This window comes from Aspergillus glaucus (genome assembly GCF_001890805.1).
Source record: "Aspergillus glaucus CBS 516.65 unplaced genomic scaffold ASPGLscaffold_6, whole genome shotgun sequence".
Taxonomy (NCBI): Eukaryota; Fungi; Ascomycota; class Eurotiomycetes; order Eurotiales; family Aspergillaceae; genus Aspergillus; species Aspergillus glaucus.
In genome coordinates, this window is record NW_019170458.1 from 996,746 (window position 1) to 1,019,268 (window position 22,523).

The 22,523-nt window shown below is 49.4% G+C and overlaps 11 protein-coding genes across 11 annotated transcripts; 5 read left to right on the plus strand and 6 right to left on the minus strand.

Annotated features, from left to right (window-relative positions):
• Positions 1-71: 71 nt before the first annotated feature.
• On the plus strand, positions 72-2,201 carry ASPGLDRAFT_146394 (AATF family protein). Its single transcript, XM_022541882.1, has 3 exons — positions 72-171; positions 241-349; positions 417-2,201. The coding sequence occupies exons 1-3, from the start codon at positions 102-104 to the stop codon at positions 1,900-1,902; spliced, it is 1,665 nt and encodes a 554-aa protein (XP_022402910.1). The 5' UTR covers positions 72-101; the 3' UTR covers positions 1,903-2,201.
• A 730-nt stretch (positions 2,202-2,931) lies between these two features.
• On the plus strand, positions 2,932-4,105 carry ASPGLDRAFT_122323 (uncharacterized protein; the record flags this gene model as incomplete). The annotated part of the gene is made up of 4 exons (XM_022540315.1): positions 2,932-3,261; positions 3,318-3,353; positions 3,405-3,473; positions 3,524-4,105. 4 exons carry the CDS (start codon positions 2,932-2,934, stop codon positions 4,103-4,105), a joined length of 1,017 nt encoding a protein of 338 aa, XP_022402911.1.
• A 1,038-nt stretch (positions 4,106-5,143) lies between these two features.
• aeiA lies at positions 5,144-5,725 on the minus strand. Its single transcript, XM_022546202.1, has 3 exons — positions 5,481-5,725; positions 5,345-5,421; positions 5,144-5,283 (listed from the first exon to the last, which is right to left on the minus strand). Exons 1-3 carry the CDS (start codon positions 5,607-5,609, stop codon positions 5,229-5,231), a joined length of 261 nt encoding a protein of 86 aa, XP_022402912.1. The 5' UTR covers positions 5,610-5,725; the 3' UTR covers positions 5,144-5,228.
• Positions 5,726-6,298: 573 nt separating this feature from the next.
• Positions 6,299-7,079, plus strand: ASPGLDRAFT_1331033 (uncharacterized protein). The gene is made up of 2 exons (XM_022541179.1): positions 6,299-6,384; positions 6,436-7,079. Exon 2 carries the CDS (start codon positions 6,514-6,516, stop codon positions 7,036-7,038), a length of 525 nt encoding a protein of 174 aa, XP_022402913.1. The 5' UTR covers positions 6,299-6,384; positions 6,436-6,513; the 3' UTR covers positions 7,039-7,079.
• A 345-nt stretch (positions 7,080-7,424) lies between these two features.
• On the minus strand, positions 7,425-12,867 carry ASPGLDRAFT_73306 (uncharacterized protein). The gene is made up of 5 exons (XM_022549664.1): positions 12,306-12,867; positions 10,556-12,249; positions 9,808-9,970; positions 9,566-9,677; positions 7,425-9,500 (listed from the first exon to the last, which is right to left on the minus strand). Exons 1-5 carry the CDS (start codon positions 12,745-12,747, stop codon positions 7,697-7,699), a joined length of 4,215 nt encoding a protein of 1,404 aa, XP_022402914.1. The 5' UTR covers positions 12,748-12,867; the 3' UTR covers positions 7,425-7,696.
• Positions 12,868-13,192: 325 nt separating this feature from the next.
• Positions 13,193-14,461, minus strand: ASPGLDRAFT_168269 (putative NAD binding Rossmann fold oxidoreductase). The gene is made up of 2 exons (XM_022542666.1): positions 14,073-14,461; positions 13,193-14,016 (listed from the first exon to the last, which is right to left on the minus strand). Exons 1-2 carry the CDS (start codon positions 14,397-14,399, stop codon positions 13,276-13,278), a joined length of 1,068 nt encoding a protein of 355 aa, XP_022402915.1. The 5' UTR covers positions 14,400-14,461; the 3' UTR covers positions 13,193-13,275.
• Positions 14,462-14,724: 263 nt separating this feature from the next.
• ASPGLDRAFT_1331286 (Zn(II)2Cys6 transcription factor domain-containing protein) lies at positions 14,725-15,688 on the plus strand. Its single transcript, XM_022541183.1, has 4 exons — positions 14,725-14,897; positions 14,958-14,971; positions 15,049-15,063; positions 15,123-15,688. The coding sequence occupies exons 1-4, from the start codon at positions 14,851-14,853 to the stop codon at positions 15,449-15,451; spliced, it is 405 nt and encodes a 134-aa protein (XP_022402916.1). The 5' UTR covers positions 14,725-14,850; the 3' UTR covers positions 15,452-15,688.
• Positions 15,553-17,219, plus strand: ASPGLDRAFT_1331273 (uncharacterized protein). Its single transcript, XM_022541182.1, has 6 exons — positions 15,553-15,678; positions 15,734-15,995; positions 16,045-16,473; positions 16,530-16,636; positions 16,693-16,792; positions 16,858-17,219. The coding sequence occupies exons 1-6, from the start codon at positions 15,646-15,648 to the stop codon at positions 16,998-17,000; spliced, it is 1,074 nt and encodes a 357-aa protein (XP_022402917.1). The 5' UTR covers positions 15,553-15,645; the 3' UTR covers positions 17,001-17,219.
• A 1,533-nt stretch (positions 17,220-18,752) lies between these two features.
• Positions 18,753-19,358, minus strand: ASPGLDRAFT_24356 (uncharacterized protein; the record flags this gene model as incomplete). Its single annotated transcript, XM_022543380.1, has 2 exons — positions 18,753-18,851; positions 18,909-19,358. 2 exons carry the CDS (start codon positions 19,356-19,358, stop codon positions 18,753-18,755), a joined length of 549 nt encoding a protein of 182 aa, XP_022402918.1.
• A 980-nt stretch (positions 19,359-20,338) lies between these two features.
• On the minus strand, positions 20,339-21,347 carry ASPGLDRAFT_122221 (uncharacterized protein; the record flags this gene model as incomplete). The annotated part of the gene is made up of 3 exons (XM_022540299.1): positions 20,339-20,427; positions 20,488-21,235; positions 21,297-21,347. The coding sequence occupies 3 exons, from the start codon at positions 21,345-21,347 to the stop codon at positions 20,339-20,341; spliced, it is 888 nt and encodes a 295-aa protein (XP_022402919.1).
• Positions 21,348-21,423: 76 nt separating this feature from the next.
• Positions 21,424-21,741, minus strand: ASPGLDRAFT_1331896 (uncharacterized protein). The gene has a single exon (XM_022541191.1). The coding sequence runs from the start codon at positions 21,651-21,653 to the stop codon at positions 21,465-21,467; it is 189 nt and encodes a 62-aa protein (XP_022402920.1). The 5' UTR covers positions 21,654-21,741; the 3' UTR covers positions 21,424-21,464.
• Between the last annotated feature and the right edge of the window lie 782 nt (positions 21,742-22,523).

Here is a 22,523-nt window from a genome sequence, read left to right on the forward strand (position 1 = left end):
TATCCGATACCGCATCCCGATTTTTTTGTTCTCCGCCGAGAAAAAAATAAAATAATTTCTTCCATTTGCGATTTCTCTACAATACAGCAAAGCGAGATAAAATGGCACCGAAATCGAAATCGAAGTCGCTGGCTGAGCAATTTGCCGAGCTGGATGATCCGACTCCTAAGGGTATGCATTTTATCCCGATTTTCTCATTGAAGTGATCGTTTGAATGCGCGACTAATCTCGATGCGACAGACTTCGACCCCGAGGATCTGGACACTGCGAAAGATGGCCAGAGCGATGATGAGGAATCGGGGGAGAGTGAGGATGGCGATGCGGGGAGGGAGCATTATCAGGCTGTAGGGTGAGTTTCATTTTACAACACTGGAATTAACTTACGATTGAGAATATATCTAACTCTTGCGCGGCAGAAAATCGAAACTCCGCAAACCAGAACCGATTAACCTTGGGAAACAATACGCCGGATCGAAGGTTAGCAGAGATGCGCTTGAGGAGGATAGCGATGATGATCCGTTCAAGGCGCGGTCGAGTGATGAGGGTGAGGATGATGATGACGAGGAGGATGTTGGTTTAGAAGATGCGGAGGATGACGAGGATGACAGCGAAGGGGAGTCTGAGGAGGAGGTGGAGAAGCCAAAGGCAAAGGCACCTAAGAAGACGAAGCAAAAACAAGAGCTAGAGTCGGAGGATGAGGATGAGGATGAGGATGAGGACGGCATGGAAACCGATGGCTCGGAGGACATTGAAGGCGAGGATGGTCTTGAGGACGAGGATAGTGAGGATGGGTCCGAAGATGAGGAAGACGACGACGACGAGGATGAGGATGAGGATGAAGATGAAGACGATCGCAAGCCCAAAGGAGACGACCGAGAAGAGCTGCGCCAGCTGATGGCCACGGACCAAAAATCGATTGCGGCCAGTATCTCACAGGCAGCCAAGGCAGACGCAGTCAAAGGAAAGGCTGTCAAGCAACAGCGCAAGACCTTCGATGCTCTTCTGAACACTCGGATCAAGCTACAAAAGGGGCTGACGGCAGTCAACCAGCTTTCCGTTGCCGCGAAGGATGCCGAAGATGTCGACACCGAAGCTATCAAATCCGCTGAATCGGCCGCCCTGGCACTCTGGTCTACGCTCGAAGATCTGCGATATGCACTAGCCGACGCACAATCTGGCGAATCGAAGAAACGCAAACGACCCTCCCCTGTGTCACCTACGACATCCTCAGCCTCGTTGTGGCAGCGTATGGCCGACCTCGAATCCGACGCCGTCGCCCACCGCCGCACTGTTCTCGATAAGTGGTCTGTGAAGGTCCGCGGGTCTAGCGCCTCTCTCCCTAATGCCCGTGGAAAGCTGCTTGGCTCTGGCGCTTCTGGTCAGCAGACCATCACCGCGGTCCTAGATGCGCAACTTGCATCCGAAGCCGGCGAGCGATCGGCGAAGCGCGCACGAAATGCCAACGGAAATGCTACAACTGGAGACGAGCCAATCTACGACGATAGCATCTTCTACCAGACTCTGCTCCGCGAGCTAGTCGAGCAGCGCATTTCATCCGATTCCATCACCAACGGCCTCGACACCCTTCACATTCAACTCCCCTCCAAGCTCTCCATCCACCCCGTAACGGGCATGCGCAACGACAAGAACCGCAAAGCAAACGTCGACACCCGCGCCTCCAAGGGCCGCAAGATGCGATTCGACGTGCATGAGAAACTCCAGAACTTCATGGCACCGGAGGACCGGGGTACTTGGACTACCCGTGCGCGGGATGAGTTCTTTGCCTCGCTGCTTGGTCGGACGGCTAGCGGCATGCTTGGTGAAGGGGATGAGGATGATGTCAGTGCTGAGGAGAGCGACGAGGATCGTGAGGAGGGTGGATTGAGATTATTCCGGAATTAGGCTTAATTGGGATCAGCATAGCATATTGTATTATTGTATAGCATCAAAATGTATAGGATTTGGACCGTATACTCATTAGGGCAGTGATCCATCGCCAAAGTCTTATCGCTTACTTCTCTTTCAGTGGCTGAGACCAGTCCCGACAACGTCCCGACAAAGGAGTCGGATATAACGTCTGAATCATTCAGTGACACAGAAAAAGCGAATATCCCTTGAGTCTCTCATTCAGGTATCTCTTTAAGGATTTGTTGATTGTCCCGCTGTTGTTAATCCAGGCTAACGGTGTTGCAGACCACTCCTTTCCTCCCAATCCGGCATGAATCATAAGATTTGTCCTCAGAACATGCCAGGAACAGTTGTACAAAGCACAAGGATTGACACGTGGTACTTGGTACTCCTGAGCTTCAAGGGTCTTACAATGGCTGACCGAGGCCGTTTTTCATGGTAACCGATGCGGACAAAGACATGCCAACCTTGTTTCGGCAGTACACAGAACCAAATCAATGACACCGGAAAAGCATTAAACATATATTGAAGAGGGGAAGATCTATCCTGCAAGGCTGTCGCGATCTCTGACAGACTCCAACAGAGAAACTCGTATTCCAAATACGATCTATGCACGTTCGGGCAGACCTGCCTTCGATTTACTGCCCGATTATGCGGGGCCTGCGGCGTGTTGCATGAGGGATAAAGGAACGCATCTCGGGATACACAAGACTGCGTGGGCCAAGACTTGTTGGCTGTCTCTTGCTGTTTCCGGTATGGCACGAAGGAATGGCGTTCCATATCGTTGGTGCCCTCAGACAAAGGAATACGAGAGAAGCTGGTGGTGGGTTTTCTTTAACCTCGCTGTCGTGTCGCTCGTCTGGGGTACTTTTTCCTTCTTAACTTTTCTCGCACTCTGGCGGTCACGGTGTTCAGAGGGTATCTATGAATTTTCCTACAATGGTCAGGTCGCTGGTGTTATTACTGGCCTTGGTGGCTCTCGTCGTGGCCGAGGATAGTCCATCTGGGGTTGGGCCGGCTGTGATGGGGACGCCGTCGACAACGCACACAACAGCAGTGCCCACAACAGATTCGACAAGAACAACATTATCAACTCAGACTTCAACAAAAACAACATCATCAACCGGTGGACCTCATACGATTAAAGTCGGCCCCAGGGGAAACCCGCATCAATATGTTCCTAACACTGTCAACGCCAGTGTCGGGGATACAATCGTCTTCGAGTTCTATCCAAGAAACCATTCGGTTGTGCAGGCAAAGTACCTGGAGCCGTGTGTGCCGGCGGCGAAGGACATTTTCTACTCTGGGCCTTTCAATGAATTTAACGAGGATGGCGGGTTTCTAGACGGACTGGTGAGTAGTTGTTTGTGTTTTTTTGCTCTACGCGGTATCTAACGAGTTGGATACAGGCACCGACATGGACTTTGAGGGTCAATGATACGGAGGTAAGATTTCCTATCGAGCTGTTCAAGATGTAGTGCTGATGAGATCTATAGCCGACGTTCTTTTATTGTACCGCGATAGACTCATGCAACGTAAATGGGATGGTGGGAGCCATCAATCCGGTATTATATCCCTATAGCCCCATGTCATCTGCGGTGCTGACAGCAAACAGAACGAAACTATGACCTGGGACGAACAGAACAAAAGCGCATTAGACTCCCCCATTCAGCTCGTCCCCGGCGAACCAGTCCCAGCAGAAGGCGACGACAACTCGTCATCCGACAACTCATCATCAAAACTCAGCGGTGGCGCCATCGCCGGCATCGTGGTCGGCGCAGTCGCCTTCATCGCAGTCCTCGTGGCGCTCTTCTTCGTCCTCGGTCGCAACCGCGTCTACAAGAAATGGATGTCCTCACAAGACGGTCGCTCCGAACGCACCGCCCGCTGGGCCTTCTTCAACAACGCACCCGGAACCGCACCTTCGGACGCACGCAAGAGCGAACATGAACCCACGTTCCAGCCGATGACGGCCGATCATCAATCGGGAATGTTTATCGCAAGTCCGGATATGACCCATGCTGCTACGGCGTCGCCTCCGTACCCGTATGCGAGACATGGGTCGCCGCCTCCGCAGCAGAGTATGCCCGTTGCCAGTCATTGGAGTTGGGATATGACGGCGCATCAGCAGCAACAGCAGTACCCGCCGCCGCCGCCGCCGCCGCCGGTTGAGTTGGATTCTGATAGTCGGAAATGAGTTGATTATGAGTTATGATGATGTCTTGTTTGGTTTGGTTGGGAAATTGAAAAATGGATTTCTCTTGTTTAGGTGCTTGCGTCTGTCACTAGTGAACATTTAGGGCAGGGAGGAGGGAGGACCGTCATCAACTAATAATCTTCCTCACACTGGCCTGTGTAAAGTACATATTAATTTTTGTTTTTTTTTTTTTTTTTTTTTTTTTTTTGTCAATAGCACATAGATATTACCCTTTGAATACCACTTCTGCATGGAAATGTCTCTTGAACTGTGAAATAAACAGGGATCTATCAATATGTGAGCAGTGGAACAGATAGTCTGACTTGACTTCTTACCAGCAAAATGACCAAGACTCCAGCCCATAAAATGGAAGCATGGGGCTCTGCTGCAATCACAGCACTGACAACATCCTTGACTGAAAGAATTGTCTTGACAACCCTTTGGGTCTGTTCACAAACAACCACCTGTTTACTGTCTTTGTAGAACCACGGCCACTTTGATTCTAGGCTGTCAAGCTGCTGCTGTGCCACTTCATGCAGCTGCCTTTTCTTTGCTTGGATTTTCTATGGGTGTGCAGTGTATCCCCCTGGTGACTGCAATAAGAATCTCTCACAAGCCTCAAGCATTTCTTCATTCTCTTTCCAGATTTTGCCATGTGCTTTATTCCAAATGCCATCCATGCTGATCGGTTCTCCTGAGGCAAATCAAATGGGTTTATCCACAAGCTCCTGAGACGGTCTTCCAGAGCTGTCATGCGGCCCTTCTGGTCGAGCTCCAATATCAGGCGTTCTCTGAGGCATTGACTGTCAGCGATCATTGGCGTTGGTACGATATGTTGACTTCTTACATCGTGGCTTTCGTCGTCGTGTCTTCGTGTATGGCGCGGGAGATGAAACCGATGAGATTTTGGCCAACAATCGATCCATACTTTCTATTTATCTAAACCTTATAAATTAGAAAGGGTTCGGAGAGTGAGAATATGTCTTGACTTTCTTCAACCATTACAATTATCCCACTGCATCTGTGTGCTGCTGACATGACCACCCCAAAAATGTACTGAAATATGTATATGAAGAAACAATAAAATTATTTTCCAATCTCACACCAGCATCATGAAACTCGGTTAACCACAAGTAGCATTTTGAACAACATCATTTTCATCAACATGGACATTCAACCTATACACGCGATTTGTCAGAAACAATACGCTCAAATATCTTACTATAGGCAAATACATACCTTCCGGGCCGGAGATCCATAGTAGCAGCATCACCCGGGTGCAACACGCGAACCGTCTCCGAATTGGTTTGGCTGGCCTGGAGTCCAATAGTCAGTGTCTAGGAAGAGTTACGAAAGGGCAGAAGGGTTGGCGTACAATTTCCTGCGTGTATTTCTGTCCCTGATGTTGGTTGACTAGCTCGGCATCTCCGGAGCAAGTGGCCTCGTTGCCAAGAGCAGCATTGATGGCGGAAAAGGCCAGGAGAAGGGAGGGGTACAGCTTCATGGTGGATGAGTATGTTTTGTTTTGATATCGATGTTGTTGCTAAGATTGAGAGTATCGGGAACAGTGGACAAACAATGGCTTTATATTCCCAGGGGCATCTCGGGCAGTGCCATTCGCCACACCAAATACGAAATCATGACCAAGAATAGTGCAGAGCTAGTTATGTTGCCCCTATACTCCGGCTATAACCGACTTTACCGAGGGATGTACGATCCACCGCTTTTTCAGAGGGCCAATTGCAAAGCCAATCTCATCAAAATTTACACATCTTCAGATGTAATCTCATACTACTACATGATAATAATTTGTACGCAGTTGAACCACTGCCGGATGGTCTTCACACTTGGCACGCTGGTGATTATATCATCAAGAGAAGCGTGTTTTCAATTCATCGCGTCGTTTGATGAAGTTTGTGGCCCAATTGATACTGACAGTCCGGGTATTGGTATCTCCGCGTTTGGAAAGCAGAATGTTGGCAATATCTTGGATAAGAGCTGGCCATGGAGCTGCTCCGCGCTGCTGTAATAACAATATCCATTGTACAATTGAATCCTCTTCACTTTCTGTTAATTTATGAGAATTTACGAGTTTCTCAGCCTGATATCCATGGCCATCAAGTTGTCGTCGAAGTGTTGTACGGGGGATATTATAAACATGTGCTGCTTGAGCAACATTACAGAATTTTTCCTCCTTCAAAACCGGAACCTCGCTGTGCTGGTAAAAGCCTTCAGGCATCCAACGCTGTAGTTCGGAAAGTGGGAAACAGCATGAACAAGTAAACCATCCAAATCTGTTTTGTGTAACCGGGGGGCTAAATCTTCGTTAGAATCAGATACATCACAGCGTTAAGTGTCCTAGCAAGAAGCATCTGCAAGCTTGTCCACTGCGATGTCTGCAATGAAACATGACCATAATCTTCACAGCAGTTGCTGTGAGTGAGCCTGAGATGCCAACCTATAGCGCCGTCAAATATAAAGACAAGCTCATCAACACCATGTCCTGCCACGGAATCAAATACACCAACATCCAGCCCGCCATGGTCCCAGGCCAGATCCAGAAACAAAATGATGACGAGCCTGTGCTCCTGGAGCGGTTCCTTATCAAGGGTTTGGTGGGACCTACCAGCAATACCTCGCACGATGTCTACCACTATAGCGGTGGAGCTACGGTCTTTCATCTTCCTTTGCAGGGAGCCGGGGTGGATAATACTGTGATAACCGGCTTAAATAAGAGGGACAGTCATCACGGTTTCGGGGTATCGTTCACTACCCACGGCAAATCAGCACTAAGCAGGGAAGAACGAGAGTTGATGACCACTGCCATTGGTAGTTATTGGGCTGGATTGGCTCACGCCACCAGCATGGTGGATTATATTGGCCTGGGGGAAACGGGGCATACGGCCAATTTTTACTTCCGTATCGTTCCTTAGTCCGGGATAAAGACTAGCGCGCATGTGCATGGCAGATGATAATTAGCATCAAACTTGTTGAAATCTGAAGAATACGCCAGTTCAATATAAACGTGTACTAGTGTAAAAACTACGAGAACAAGTTGAAACTACAGGGTATCGATATTGACGCCTCCTCCCACAATCAAGCGAAGTCTTAAAAGTACAAAAAGAAAAGGCAGGTTGCTTCAGGGGCTGAATAGCATAGCAGTTGTCTATCATCCCAATCAAACCAACGCAGCCCTCCCAATTCTTCGTCATCTTCATCTCCAGCATGTTCCTCCGTCGAGCCTGTACCGGTACAGCAGCTCGCTGGAGATCCATATCCTAAAAACCGACGCACAGGCATACACAGAGAAAGCGTAGAGAAAAAAAAAAAAAAAAAAAAAAAAAGTCTTTAAGACAACGAAATTCCACGGACATCTCGCTCAACATAACAACATTGGTTTTTGAAAACATATCACAAGAATATTAGAATATCGATCGTCGAAAAAGATTCATGTGTCAATGACATTAATAGAAAACGGGAAATAAAACACAAGAGATGGCCGAGTGGAATCTCGATGCACGTAAGCGGAAAAAGGAAAAAGGGGTAAAAATGACACAAGAAGACAAAGGAAATTCATCAGAAATAGCACCTTCACGCGTCGCCTTTGTCGCCGGATGGCGTCGATGTCGGTGCAGGGGACTCTGACGATGGGACACCTCCCTTGTTGAAGCCTCCACGTCCACGTCCACCCCGTCCACCGCGGTCACCTCCACGACCACGTCCACGTCCGAATCCTCCACGGCCTCTTCCTCCTTCGCTATCACTGGCACCTCCACTCTGGTATCCCCGTTGGGAGTTTGTACCTCTGTTGCTTCCTTGCCATTGACCGGCACCACCACGGTGGCTACGGTCCTCGAAGAACTTGATGTTGGGCTTGCGGGGTTGGCCCGACGGGGTAGGTTTCCTGTGCTCCGTGGGTTGGCGATCCAGCGCAGCCTTGGCCTCTTCGACATTCGTGAAAGTCACGACGTGATTGTTATACTTGCCCCATTTCTCAATCTTCAATATCTTCGCCTTGTCCTCCTCGGAGAAGAGATCACGGACCGCTTGCTCATTTTCCACGTTCGATACAAAAAGACCGTTGCTCAGCTTCTTCTCACCCTTGGCAACTGGCGATTCAGATGGCTTCTCTGGCTGTGCGGTACCGTTAGCTTCGCCAGCAGGTTTCTCCGATGGTGCAGCGGCGGGTGCAGCAGGGGGCTGGGGAGTTGCCGGCTTGGGGATAACAGGAACAGGTTGACCCTTGGCTGGACCCTGCGGCTGTGGCTGTTGCGGCGGTTGCTGGGGCAGGGGCTGCGCCGCAGAGGCCTGTGATTGGGCAGGTCCACCGGGACGAGGAACTTGTCCAAACTGGGGAGGACCGCCAGGTCCACGGGCAACGTTGGCGGGAGCTGCGCCGGCGGGAAGCTGAGCAGCAGGAACGGGTTTGCCGGCACGGTGTGCAAAGTTGAATCCCTGAGCACGCATCTCCGTAGCAATACGTCCACTTTCGATCTCGAGAACCAGGAAACCAAACGCTGCGTCAGCAAGGTTGAAGTTCCACATGTTCTTAAAAGCGCTCTCGTCGACTTGACCTGCCGCCGCACCTGCAGCGCTAGGACCACCGAACGGGTTGCCACCGTTGGCGATCGTAGGCATTCTCTGCACCACGTCGAGAGCGTTATCCAGGAGTGTCTTCTGAGCTTCGTTGGAGGAAATGGCGGTCTCGACCTCGCCGCGAACAGTCTCCCACACGTCGTTGAAGGAAGCCTTCGAAGCGGCCAGCTTCCCACGGTAGTGGTCGAGGGAGGGGTTGACGGAGAACTCATTGTAGGACGAACCGTAACGGAAGTGCAGACCGGCGGAGACGGAAAAGTCAGCCTTGAGGGTGACGGAGAGCTGGTTCAACATTCCTTCACGGGCCGGCGAGGCATGTGTAACGAAGATTCGAGTTTCTGACGGGTCGTATACACGATTGGCCGTATCTATCAATTCGCCCATCTGGAGCAAAGTTGTCCACATGGTACCTTGACCACCAGCAATCGTAGTCTTCCCCTCGCCATTATCAAACAGCTTGTGCATCACCACGGCACCACCCAGACCCAGCAACCGCAGCTTCACACCGCCGATATCCAACAATCTCGAGTTGGCCTCATCGATAATGTGCAGCTTGTCCACCTTGTACTCCCCGGAGCGGAACTTCTCCAGCACGCGCACATCCTCACACGCACCCCACACAGTGTAAACAGGAACATCGAGAGTGAGCCGCTTGTCGAGCAGCATCGAAAGCTCGGAGAGCGGGAGCTGTTCTTGCGAAAATCGTTGCTTAATGGACTGCTGGTGGGGAGCCTGGGCGATCGACCGCTTAACATTCTCTGGCAACAGAGGCGAGTACTGCGCCACATGTTTCAGGGTCCTGTGGTTAAGCCGCGGTGTTAGACAATCCTCCGACGGAGCAGGTCGATCGATCGCTCCACTTACTTGTCTGCAATCCGATCCAGCGAAGTGTCATCGTAGAAACCAAAGTCACCAGTATGAATGATATGATCTGCGCGGGCCTGCTTGGCCAATTCATTCAAAGACCTCAGATTTCCTGATCGAAGAAGAAAAAAACCAAATCAGCAACAGCCCGATTGTGTCATACCCCCCAAACGCAAAAACAAAACCAAAAAAAAAAAGGAAAAAACGAAAAAAAGACCATCAACCCGCCAGCTGTAACCTACCTCTGACATCCGCAATACACAATATCCTCACAGGACCATTCTGGATAACCCTGCCGTTGTTCGGAAGAAGAGGGGCGGCCCCGGGGGCAGGATTAGGAGTAGGCACGGCGGCACCGTTAGGGAGAGGATAGCCTTGAGGACCGAAAGCGTGCGGAGGACGGGGCTAAAGTAAGCAAATCTCCCGAAAAAGACGGAGGGAGAGATGGTCAGCTTGTGATCTTTCTCGTTTTCTCAGTTGCGCGTAGACGCGTGTCTCCAGGGGACAGAGTGATGGTGGTGAGGACAACATACAGAAGCCATGAGTAGGAAGTAATTAAGCGGTTCAAGAAGAAGGTCTAGTCGGAGATGAGGATGAAGAAGAGAAAAGGAGAAAAAAGAGAGGGAAAAGAAGGAAAGAGAGATGGACAGCAAAAACAGCAAAAGGCGGTTTGGTTGATGAGATCTGAAGAGTCTCGCCGGCGACGTCGACGTTGCTGTCACGGCTTAGTCAGCACCACAGGGGCAGTTCACCACCAGTTATTTCTCTATAAAAAACAGAGACAAGGAGACAGCAAGAGGAAATGGCTTTCTCTTCGTTGATTCAATTGCCATTCAAGAAGTGGTGGTATTGCTATTCACTGACCCCAAGCATTGCCAAGGGTATAAAAATGCTATATACAGTGACTGCCTTTGGTCTATTTTGTTAATGATAAAATAAAAACAATGCTTAAGCCTTTGATGAAGACATTCACAGCTCCTCTCCTTTGACCTCAAAGAAATACTGGCCATTATGTTCCTCCCTTTCAGCGCTCAACATGGCTTGTTGCAAAGACTTCGGACCCTGCAATGCCATCAACGCAAAGTGTCCACCGACTGTCGGACGAGCTCGACATAGAACTGGGACACCGGGGGTATTCCCCAGGGCAGAGGTGGCAATATACCGATCCGAAAAAGGCCAGTTGTGCTGACCGTTTGTCATGAATGCCCACAAATCATCGATGAACTCATCACGCGTACTCTTGTCAAACGTACCCGCCAGCCACATGTTCCAGTCAGATTTGGCCCAATCCTGCCGGTTGTCCAGGGGTACGCCGTATTCGGAGCGGACGGACTTGAAGAACGTGTTTGACATCCCGTATGCGGCTTTGGGGAAGGTTCCAAGATTGAACAGCACGTCGGGGTAGATGTTATATGGGGTCTTCCAGGAGTGAGGCTGTTCCGGGTATTGTAGGACGAAATGAGTCTTCTCGTCGTCTGTCCCAAGGCCCTGATTGAAGAATAGTGCGGCGCGCTCGTCGCCAATGATAGAATATTCCTTGAGCCCAGTCAATTCCCCAAAAGCCTTCAGGCCCACTGCAGCTTTAATGGCAAGGTTGGTCTCATTTGCAAGAGGCCCGGCTGCATCGTTCGAAGACAGCTGCTCCGCGATGTTGACGCTGTTATCGACGAGATAGTCCGCAAACGGCCGGATCACGTTCTGGTATCGACTGGTCCAGTTCGTATCGCCTGTCGCTTGCACATAAGCGAGAGCAAGAACCATTAGGTTGCCACACTCTTCGATGGGCATTGGCTCCGCTTTTTGGTCATCGTGGCCTGTCGCATTCGGATAGTGCGCGCCCATGTCATGGATGGTATACGGCCAACGCCAGCGACCAGCAGCAAGGTACCGCATCATCGGCTCGAGCAACAATCGTATATAGTCCGGGTCCAGAACGTAGTAGATGGGGAAAGCGGGCATAATAATATCCACCGTGTTGAGGTTTCCATTGCTAGAGAGCTCCTTGATGAAAGCCAGCACATCATTAGGATCCTTTGTGTCGTCCGGGATGGTGACATCGATCGCTCCATATGCCTGACGAGTGGATAAAGTGACGATGTCTGCGTATTTCTGACCAGCCGCCTTCTTAGCCTGCGCAGTCATCGCCGAATCTAGGATTTGTGATTCTGCCAGTGCACTCGAATAATCGTCCAAGAAATACGATACAGCCCGGGACGTCTGCGGATACTTAGCTCGGTAGTATCCTGTATAATCCTTGTCCAAGTAGCTGATTGCTTGTTCTCGCACGTAACCGACTGCAAAGTTCACCGACTGCTGCCCTGTAACCTTCCCCAGATCATGGGCCAAAGCAACGATGCCCCCGCGAAACCATGAACCGTCATTTCCAGCCAGCTTGCCGTTTTTCACAAACTGGGAGCGCAGTTTACCCGGTTTACCTGAGCCGGCGGAAAGTGTCGATGAGGAAGTCGGGAGTGAGGCCAGGATCGCTTGGCCCCAAGTAGCCATGTCGCTATCCTCTGCATACAGGGAAGCATTTTCCACAGCTAGAGAGTATATGGCCGTTGATCCTGATTGTTCGAAGCTTCGTACCGTATCGCTTTGTTTTCCTGTCCATCTCCCATCGATACTCGAGTAGATCTGGATATCATTCGAGGAAGCCTCCGACACTGACACGGTCAAATAACCTACAGTTCTCCCAGTCAGTGTCTGTGAAATAGATAAAGGGACCAAGGATGCATACTAAACGGAAGTGACTGCCGCAAATAATCCGACGGCGACACCGGCGAGAAAAAGTCCAACGTAAAAACTACCTTCCCAGCGGAAAGTTTAAATACCGAATGAGTCGCCGTATATTCCGCGCTCCGCACAACCGCCGGACGAATATTGGTATCCCCCGGGTTCTTCACACTCATCAAGCTGTATGCCTGGCCGTCGACACGGGCCATCACGGACCAAGTGAGACTCTGACCGGCCCAGAACTGCGGCTCTGCGTATGGTAGCGTTTGAACTTGATCACTGGGCATCCATGCTGATAGATATGGACTCCGGACAGCGAGGGGATAGGAGGGAGGTTGGGCTGGTTGGTGGGTGACTAGACGGCGCTGTTCACTACCGGAGAAGAGTGAAAGGGCCATTGTGAATAGGGAGCCCAGGCCCAGGGTATCTGGTAGTTTGAGCTGCATTTTCAACCATGCAGATACTCATGTATGGATAAAAGCGAGTATGCTGCGATCAGGGATGAAGATAAATAATGGATTGGCAATCGCGATGAAACGATGCCGTAGAGAAACGGTAAACGGTCGATCGGCCATGGCGTCATAGGCAGAGGATCAGACAGCATGGTCTACGGACGCGTGTCGCTTAGGCGGGCCTTTAGTTGATCGATGCTTCTAAATAAGTCTCGATTGATATAAATTAAGAGAATTTAGTATCATACTGAGTATTAGTACTCCGTACCTGATAGTGTCTTGTTATTGTCCGGGGAATGCGGGGATGCGGAGTGACCCAAAGCTCCATACTAAATACTACTGTACTAGCAGCACCTGTACCATCTATACAGAAGGGAGCTTATAGAAATAACAATGTCTCAATGGAGAGCTTATGGAGAGTTGAGTTTTGAGGAGCGGAGACCAGAACGTTTTAAAAGTCTATCAACATTGCCTATACTACTCCGGTGTTATTTATAGACAAGATCTATACCCATGACTGAATCACAGCTGCGACTGTTCAATCCGCTTCCCACCCTCATCAAATCGAATCTGCCTGCCCGTAACCAATGCCTCCTGCAAATACGCACCAATCTCAACCGCCTTAACTGCATTGTTCAAGTTAATCGGCAGCGGTGTGTTATATAAGCAAGAAGCAGTGAACTCGTTCGACTCCTGCACGAACGCAGGCCCAAACCGTCCCATGAAGTTGGGAGGCACCTCGCGCGTAATACCAGCGTTGTGGTAGAGGTTGACAAAGTTCTTTTGCGGGTTGCCGTTAATCGTGAGCTTGCCCTCCGTGCCGATGACCTCGGTCGTGTCTTCCTGACCATGCGCCATCATCCGCGTGCAGTAGTAGTAGGCGATCTTGCCATTGTGAAACTCAATAATACCAACTGCGTTGTCAAAGTCGTTGTATTTGGCCAACTCGGGCTGCACGGCGCGGAGACCGTGGGCGGAGATGCTCTTGGGGATGGAGTCGTCGCCGAAGAACCAGAGGGTCAGGTCAATGTCGTGGACGGACATGTCGACGAAGACACCTCCAGACCAGGCGGCGTATTCCACGTAGAATCCGGAAGGGTCTAGCTTGTCACAGGTCTGACTGCGGACGATGGCTGGGCGGCCGATGAGGCCTTTGCTGGCTTTTTCATATGCGTCGCGGTAGGATTCATCGAAGCGTCGAGAAAAGCCACACATCACCTTCAGGTGAGGCTTTGATTGTGCCTTCCGGACAACTTGTCTGCACTATACAAGTAAAATAGTCAACATCAGTCATCCAATTGGGTAGGCAGGAGACATACCACTTCAACATCGGTAGACAACGGCTTCTCACACAGAACATGCAAGTCCTTGTCAATAGCCTGAATCGTCTCCTCTGCATGCACCGACGTCGCGGTTCCAATAGCCACTGCTTGCAACCCGGGGTGCTCAAGCATCTTCAGGTAGTTGTTGTACAAGGTAACTCCGTAAGGCTCCAGATTCTCCTTACCCCAAGCAAGCTCTGACTGGTCTGGAGTGAAAGCAGCAACCAGGTCAGCTCGAGGAGTGCGGTGCAAGAAGTTGGTGGCATGGAGCTTTCCGACACGGCCTAAGCCTGCCATTCCGACCTTGAGCTTTTGAATTGCCATTGTGATTATGTAGACTTGGTCAATTGAAGGAGAAACAAAAGTAGAGTAAGAAAATAGGATGGATTGATGGATCTGGATGTCTCTAGAGAGGATATCTCGAGAGCTTTATAGCTCGAAGACACCGCGGGGTTTCATCCCTTGTAGACATTGTACCTCTTTGAATTGAGTTGAAGGTAAGGCTCTCCATTCATACTGCGGGCTAGATCGCGGAATCTGTAGCTTTATCTGCATCGTCGTGGATCACTGTGTAAGCTATTGTATAGCAGCATGGAGAGAGTTGCCGGCGGGAACATATCAAGAAAGTCGGGATGGAGAGACTTTCCCTGGTCGACTTCCCCACGGGGAATTTTTGCGGGGTACACTGTTGTCCTCTTTCCCACCGCTGCAAGGAAACTCTTTCCGTCCGCCTTCATCCACCACAACTGCTATATCGCTTAGCAACGCATCGCTAATGCCTCCGTCGACGGTAAAAAAGAGAACTCGGCTGATCACCGGCTGGTAAGAGTCGCATTCCCCTCTCTATTATCGCATGAAACGGTTAGTTAATCGGCAATCCAGCCAGCGATGTAGAGGTAAGTCAGCCAACACCTCTACACCGAACACCATCTTCTCCCACAAGGATTATACTCAGGTTTATTTTCCCCGATAGTTCGTCATTTCAAGTGTACGTATACGTACGGATGTCAGATTCCGTGTCGAATCCGATCTCACAAGGCCTCGCAGGCGACACCGATCTCCCGGCTTGCGCTCCTTGCAAAGATTCCGGGACTAAATGTGTGAGAGGAGTTAATGTCCGATTCCGCAATGGGTTGGATTTGGGAGAGGATCATGATGTCGCGTTTCCGGAGAGTAGGATTTGGCCGCGTTTGACGGGATCCAGTAGGTTTCATTTTGTTTCGTTTCCTCGGGCCAAGCTGAGTAGTATGCATTCCACTTCCATGACGAGACGTTCGAGATCCAACGGCTGTATACGGACGAGGATTCTGAGACAGCATGGGAACAGGAAGAGATCACCAGTTATTCGCGCGAGATCAATGCAAGCCGGACAATAGAAAGACATGAGAGCCCTAGATCACCAGAGTATCAGCCATATCCATCTGGGGTTGCTGAGTCTCGAAAAGCAAACCTCTCTTCCGACATACTCCATACTCTCCACGATCCTTCGGCAGGTGCAAGGCGCCCGTCAGGAGAGCTTTCAAGCTTGCAGCACCCAGTCCCTGCGTTCACTGAAAGAGAGGCGGTCCTAATGCGAAATTATATCGAACACATGGCTCTATGGGTACGTAATATCGCCCCAGAGCGGCAGGTGATACAGATACAACTAACACGGAAAGGCGGACATCACTGATTCGCAACGACATTTTGAGGTCCACGTACCTGTAATAGCTGTCGAGGAACCAGTTTTGCGATCTGCCATCTTTGCATTCTCATCGCGGCATATCGACAGACAAAGAGCAGGGGACACGGCGGAGGCATTGCAATACCACAATCATTGTCTTCAAATGTTGATTCCAGCTCTATCTGGCGCTCAGGAGAAAATCACAGATGTGATTCTGGCTGCAGTGGCAATTCTCCGCGAACATGAAGAAATGGACTGTACGGTCTTGGCCCCTTGCTCTGGAATGAAATGTTGACAATATCACAGGGGAAGACAACCAGTTCCACCTCACCGGAACAACACACATCCTCAACTCCGTCTCATCGTTTGGCTCGTCCGGCGGCTTAGGAGAGGCCGCTGCATGGCTTTGTCTCCGCGAAGACATTTACGTCTCGCTAACCGCGCAAAAGCCGCTTCGAACAAACTTGCAAAATTTCATCCACTCAGACATATTCCAAAGAGATGACGATTTTGCCTGGGGCAGCCGCATGGTCTTCCTCTTGTGCAAGGTTCTCAAGTGCGCATTCACCTATGAAGCTTCTACGGAATGTTTGGCGCTTCTTCATGACGTCGAGCAAGAAGTGGAGAGATGGTTTAATGCCAAACCGAATACGTTTAATCCAATCCGGCTTATTCCGCGTACACAGCAGCGGGGCCAGCGGTTCCCAAATATTTGGATGCTGTTGCCGATTCATGGTATGTATCACTGGACTGGTTGTGTTGCATTTACATCTTGTTGACCGTGGTCTCAGTAATCGGTCTGCAGTACTATCACGTCGCCAAGATTGTGCTTGCTGTTTCGAGTAGCCCAAGTCCTGCTGTGGGATATGAGAATTTGAAGCACTTGCGGAACATTGAGGTTTGTCGTCCATTTCACAATTCCCGGTGTTTTGTTTGCTTAATATGTATGACCAGAGGACCATTCGGAATCACCTTCTCGTCGTCCTTGGCCTGGCGAGATCAAATACCAAAGCAGAAAATGCTCTCTTCACTGCTCGACATAGCTTGGTAGCCTGTAAGTCAATTAACGCCCTCTATTACTCGATGAACTTCCACTTCTCGGTTTTACTGACGAATCAGGGGGCTGGGTCCTACGTAACAAACTCGACCAAGAAGCCGCAGAGACTCTTCTGCGGGACATGGAAATGACGACCGGTTGGAACATGACTGGGCTAATTCAGACATTGCGAGAACAGTGGAATGATGAAGATTCTGATCATTGATATTTGTGCTTCGTTACATCTAGTATGGGCTGAACTAGGGATAGGCCATAAGTTCCGTCGGTAGATAAACTGTATCGTTTCTATGACCAGTCAATGTTTGTATGGCAGGGAATTAACACTCCTAGTTATACCGGCGTCCCTGTAGCTTGGTATCTTTATTGTTTGCTCGCTTGGCGCTATCGTATACTACCGGTCTGAGTCCTGTTATTCACACACTGCTTTCGCGAATGAGGCTTTGCTTTGGTTATGCGATTGCATTAGATTCATCCACTACACTCCTTTCTCTCCTCATGCTCGATATTTGGATAATATAGCTTGCTTACCTGCGAGAACCGAACCTCGTAACACTATTCTCCTACTTGTACCTCTTAACTATGTCAACCCTAACACAAATCACAGACTTCAAATCACCATTCTCATAAACATCTACTTCAAATTTTTAAATGTTGCACTGTGTGCTGTGATGATCCTATCTACGTAGTCCATACTCGGATTCATTTCGGGATTGATTGGCCCATGTCAAACCTCAAGGCGTTTATCTGCTCGGAAATGGCTGGGATAGGTTTCACTGGTCAGAGAAGTAATAACGAGTAGCCTGCCAGCTAGTCTATAAGAAGCTCATCAAAGTACTCGAAATCAGTCTTCAATTCCAAGAATCACTCACTCAATCTCATCCCAGAACAAAACCATCACACCTACCAACAAATTAAGTCGCAACAGAATTCTAGCCTCCTCCAAAGACTCAAACATACTAATCATTTAGCTTCATCCTCCAACAAATCAGTCAACATGACAGACATGGACACCCTCTACCAAAGCGCCTCATCCGGCAACCTCGCCGACCTAGACTGGTACTGCCAGCGCTACCTCAACGACCTAATCAAAAAGCACGACAAAACAGGCGATATGGAACTGGCCTACACAATTCCACGACCGGACGACTACAAATACTTCACCATCCTGCATGAAAGAGACCGGTACATTGGCGGCGGACGGGTGTCTGTTACGGAGGACCTTCAGACTGTGAAGAAAAAGGTGGTCGAGGTGGTTGATGCGAAGAGGGGGTATAATCGGACTTTGTTTGGTTTTGCAGCGTCGACGGTTGGGGGGTTGAAGACGTTGGGGGGAGGGGCTTTGAGTTTTAAGACGGATCAGGCTGCTATTGAGGGGGGCTGTTAAGCATATTGCGGAGCTCTGGACGATTACCTACTGAGGTAGGGATGGAGTGGCAATTTGGAGGTGGAAGGTGTTTGTCAGTGGTATGAGATAGTTAAATTGGAAGAGACTTGTTTTACCTTGAGCTATACCACGTATACTCTGTAACTCCGTCCTTGGGGGGTAAACCATGAATAGTCACCGCACAGTAGGGACCCATAGTATAAATAGCTATATATCTTGTGACAGTCTGTTTGACGTTTGAATTGAACTCGTCAAGTTCGTATAGCATAAACACATCGACGGATAGTTCATGGGTAGCAACGAAACTGTCTATTTTCAAAGTCATAGCAAGGTAAGAAAGTAACAGATCCAAGATAACCACTTCAGAGTCGAAGGACCAGCTCCAGAATAGGATTTCCTTGTGTTCCATTCAGGCCTACCAAGATATTGCTCTCCCACGGCATCCATTATTCCCCCGCAGGTAGTACACTAATCACTATATCTAACTGAAAGATCTTAATCGAAGACCACGATATTCACCATATTCTCACACTCAGACACAACAGCCCCATAAACAATACTGGAAGATTTCCCCTACCAAATCCCCACCACGTTGTCTACTATGCTCACGCGAGAATCGAATTGGCCAGGCGCATAGTCAATCGGAGGCTCCCATTTCTTGTTGACTTCAAACTACGCAAGTTCTTAGAAAACGGCGTTGAATCTTCCTGTCACGTCACTGATTCTCACCTGCAGCCTTGGATACCGATGTCCGATAACCGGTATAGTGCATTCAACGAACCTCACGCGCTTTGGCTTTGAGGTCGGAAATTCTTGGGCCGAGTAGAAAGCGCCATGTTGACTTGCAGGTTCGCATGCTTCCAAGAAAAACGTAGCTTCGACCAAGCGTATCAGAAAATACAGTTCGGGCATAGCAATTCCTCTGACAAGGTCCAGGCATCTTGTATGTAGAAACCAAGCACTTCTGCCATTTGGGTAATTTAACTGACGGAAGATGGAATTCCCCACTGAAGTGTTTTCCAAGGAGAAAGTGACTTTCGGACGCCACTGGGGCATCTCGTTGACGATTCCGGCATATTCTGCATCCAGCGGTAGCACACGGTAGCAAGTTGGTTGAGTGGCGTCGACCATATCTAGGCATAGTGGGCATGTATGGCTGAAATGTTCCCTTTCCGACATTTGGACGTTCTGGTAATGTCAGTGGAGAATCTCTTGGTGTAAATTTGGAAAGATGGCCCTTTCACCGCGGTCATCGGGTGCTTATGAAGACTGCTTATTCCTGGTCCAGATATAAATAATATACGAATACAATATGTTGATTGGTCACTGGTTGTTGGTTGTCCATGCTCATGAACCTGTCACCCTTTTGATCCGAATTATCAGAGAAAATGGAAGGAGATTCGGTTCAGCGACGAAAGGAAAGATGGTGGTCATGTGTGACTATACGTGTAGCAATATACGGCTGTAATTCGCGATGTTCCAAGACGGTGTTAAGACATGGGATGATGTAGGATGAGATATCACGTTGCATGGCAGGTGCTGGGTAGCTGTGAGGATTTCTATCGTTTGCGTCTGCGTTTTTGCAGGGGGTAGACGAGCTAGTCTTCCGTCTCGAAGGCGACCAGCTCGACAATACATGTCATCTACACACCTGACAATGTTTTCCATCTTGGCCAGCACCGCTTGCCACCGGGAAAGTCAACTCTTTGACGAGAGTATCTGTCTGTTCTCTTGTAGTGCCAGTGCCATGTTTGACGCAGTCGACTTCTTACATTTACGAACCTTGTTCAGATGTGTGGCCCGCATTCAATGTCCACAACATGCGGCCTGTTCTTGAGTCCAACGTAACGAGGCCAAATCAGATGACTAGGAGACAACAAATGACGGTTAGAACAACCACTGAACGAGTATTCAGAAATCAGTCACATTAGAATAAGATGTTACCACATTACACCGTGTTCTATGTATGAGATACCTCCTGCTTTGGACCTGAAGAGGGAAGAAACCTTTCTGTCTGCGCCTCCAAAATCCCAGTTAGCAAGGAGACCAGAAGGACATTGACGAGTCATATAACAAGAAAAAAAGAAAACCGGTCTGGATAATAAAATCATAACAAATGCAACTTAGAAGTTTTGGTATCCAAAGGGCCAGCCCCTCAATCAATATCCCTCGTCCTCAAGCTGTCTGTAGACATGCCGCGATCTGCCAGGCTCCTTGCGCATTGACTGGCCGGACCCGGTGAATCCCACTGTGGAAACGTCAGAATCTTGGATCAAACTAATAGAAATCTGGGGCATATGCAACATACCTCGCGCGTTCACACTTTCGCCGGTTCGGAACATACTGTCCTTCTTCCCAATCTTGCTCTTGTTGGCAAAGTCCTTCCATTTGTTTTTCCCTTCCTCTAGCTCACGAGTCGCCTTGACCTTTCGGGGCACCTTGGCGGGACGGGCAGGCCCATCGCCGACCTTACTCGGTTCTTTGCGAGCCTGGTTGGCCAGCGCGGGGTTGATGTCTGCCGCAGCGGAGATCACGCTCGAGTTTGCTGGTTGTAACACTGGCGACTGTGAGGAGAGATTTCCTGAGCTTGCATCAGCCTTGCGCTTTCGCGAGTCATTGTTGGAGATGGGTTTAAGGTCTTTGGCGCTTAGGGATTCCACTGTGGCGTAGGTCTTGAAGGAAACGATGTAGACGGGGTTGCTAGTAGAGCCTGTAATAGAAGTAATACGCGCAGGGTAAAAAGAATTGTCACCCGACACCCAGCGAGCCAAAACATTCTCGTTGACTGAAAACGACGCCGGGGCCGGTGGTTCTTCTGCTTGTTCGATTGTGGGTTTACGGTAGCCAGCCTGGTATGCCGGGTGATCTTCTTTCGACCATTTTTCTTTTCTCGGAGGTGACGAGGGATGCTTTGCTGCTGGCGCTGGAGGTGCGGATGGTTTGAGTTCGGCGATGGAGGTTTCGGTGAGGTTTATGAGTTCTTCTAGCTCAGCTTTGAGACTCTGAAGTTCCGAGTTGTCTGGGTCTACCTGCAAGCTCGATTGGATCGTTTCAAGCTGTGAAATCAGCGGTTAGCGATGCCCTCACTCTAATGTTAAGGGATCTTGTTCAATATACCTGCAGCTTGAATTCTTTGACTTCTGCTTCGAGGGACGCCACGTCGGCCATGGTGATCAGTGTTATGAAGAGTAGGGTTATATAGCAATAAATACGTCGTAAATACTGTGCAGAATGACAAGAGGCACTACACGCACATGCAGGACACAGAATAATGTGGAGGACGCGTTAATGTTGATGGGTCTGCCGATAGAATTCAAGAGGTGACGTGCGGCCCCGATACCGTTTTCGGGATGTTATCACGTGATATCTGCCTCGGACATTAAAATAAAATTGAATAAAGAGAAAATACGGGGTAGTAAGGGGAAGAAGAGACGATCTTGCCTGGTTTGATTCTCTTTTCTCTCTCATTCCCATTTCCTAGGAGTAAAAGCGAAGCAATGGTACTACTGGAGAGAAGCGCAGCCGCGCGGATATATGTACTATGGTGCATACAAGTACATTGGTCTAGACCACACTACTACTGTCTTGCGAAATCCCGTACTTTGCAGTACTATCTTTCGCTGTCCTCCTATGCTTAGAGCTCTTTTATCTACTTCGTACAAGACTCGGTGGCTGCAGTTACTCCATCGAGATCGGAGATCTGCAACAACGATGAATTGCCGAATCGAACAGCCTCCGAAGACTCGACCGAGAGCGATAACAAAGTACAAAGTACAGAGTACAATACAGATATTCTATAGAAAGCTAAAACGATCCCACTGTTCAGCAGAATCCAATTCATCTGAGGTACAGAGTACAGATACAGAGTACTCTTTCACTGAAGACCCGAGGGTAGCCGGAGATATATCGCCCCGAAAGTCGGAGGCATACATCATCTGGAATTAGCGGATTTAAGGACGGATGATCCCAACCGAATCATATCATGAATCACCACTGCTCTGTACTTCGTAGCATGTTCACTATGCAAATATTCAGGGAGCTATACAAAGTAGTTGCAGAATATCTTCTAGCTCTCCTGGGACATTCCCCTCTTTAAGTTTCAAGTAGTATTTATATGATGGAATTGCGCAGAATGATCCGCACGCCGATTTATAAGCACTGCCGTTTTTGCCCCGTTTAGGGCGGCACCCTCCGATCAGTCCGATGATTGGCTACCATCCACGATATCGGCCAATCACGACCAGCAAAAGTCGATGCCGCCTTTGGCCACCGCCTCGTAGTCCAGTCTCCCCTCCGCTCTACACTTTCTTTCAGGCTATCCACACCTGCGACAACTCCTTCCAG

Bases quoted from the DNA above. Each gene is read 5' to 3' on its own strand.
- ASPGLDRAFT_146394 (XM_022541882.1), top strand. From the start codon at position 102: ATGGCACCGAAATCGAAATCGAAGTCGCTGGCTGAGCAATTTGCCGAG. The intron at 172-240 runs GTATGCATTTTA...TCGATGCGACAG, and splicing joins GGATGATCCGACTCCTAAGG to ACTTCGACCCCGAGGATCTG. The intron at 350-416 runs GTGAGTTTCATT...CTTGCGCGGCAG, and splicing joins GAGCATTATCAGGCTGTAGG to AAAATCGAAACTCCGCAAAC.
- aeiA (XM_022546202.1), bottom strand. From the start codon at position 5,609: ATGAAGCTGTACCCCTCCCTTCTCCTGGCCTTTTCCGCCATCAATGCT. The intron at 5,422-5,480 runs GTACGCCAACCC...ATTGGACTCCAG, and splicing joins AGAAATACACGCAGGAAATT to GCCAGCCAAACCAATTCGGA. The intron at 5,284-5,344 runs GTATGTATTTGC...TCGCGTGTATAG, and splicing joins ATGGATCTCCGGCCCGGAAG to GTTGAATGTCCATGTTGATG.
- ASPGLDRAFT_1331033 (XM_022541179.1), top strand. From the start codon at position 6,514: ATGACCATAATCTTCACAGCAGTTGCTGTGAGTGAGCCTGAGATGCCA.
- ASPGLDRAFT_73306 (XM_022549664.1), bottom strand. From the start codon at position 12,747: ATGCAGCTCAAACTACCAGATACCCTGGGCCTGGGCTCCCTATTCACA. The intron at 9,678-9,807 runs GTAGGTTACAGC...TTCTTCGATCAG, and splicing joins GTGTATTGCGGATGTCAGAG to GAAATCTGAGGTCTTTGAAT. The intron at 9,501-9,565 runs GTAAGTGGAGCG...GCTTAACCACAG, and splicing joins CTGGATCGGATTGCAGACAA to GACCCTGAAACATGTGGCGC.
- ASPGLDRAFT_168269 (XM_022542666.1), bottom strand. From the start codon at position 14,399: ATGGCAATTCAAAAGCTCAAGGTCGGAATGGCAGGCTTAGGCCGTGTC. The intron at 14,017-14,072 runs GTATGTCTCCTG...TTACTTGTATAG, and splicing joins TGTCTACCGATGTTGAAGTG to TGCAGACAAGTTGTCCGGAA.
- ASPGLDRAFT_1331286 (XM_022541183.1), top strand. From the start codon at position 14,851: ATGCCTCCGTCGACGGTAAAAAAGAGAACTCGGCTGATCACCGGCTG.
- ASPGLDRAFT_1331273 (XM_022541182.1), top strand. From the start codon at position 15,646: ATGCGAAATTATATCGAACACATGGCTCTATGG. The intron at 15,996-16,044 runs GTACGGTCTTGG...ACAATATCACAG, and splicing joins CGAACATGAAGAAATGGACT to GGGAAGACAACCAGTTCCAC. The intron at 16,474-16,529 runs GTATGTATCACT...CCGTGGTCTCAG, and splicing joins GATGCTGTTGCCGATTCATG to TAATCGGTCTGCAGTACTAT.
- ASPGLDRAFT_1331896 (XM_022541191.1), bottom strand. From the start codon at position 21,653: ATGGGAATGAGAGAGAAAAGAGAATCAAACCAGGCAAGATCGTCTCTT.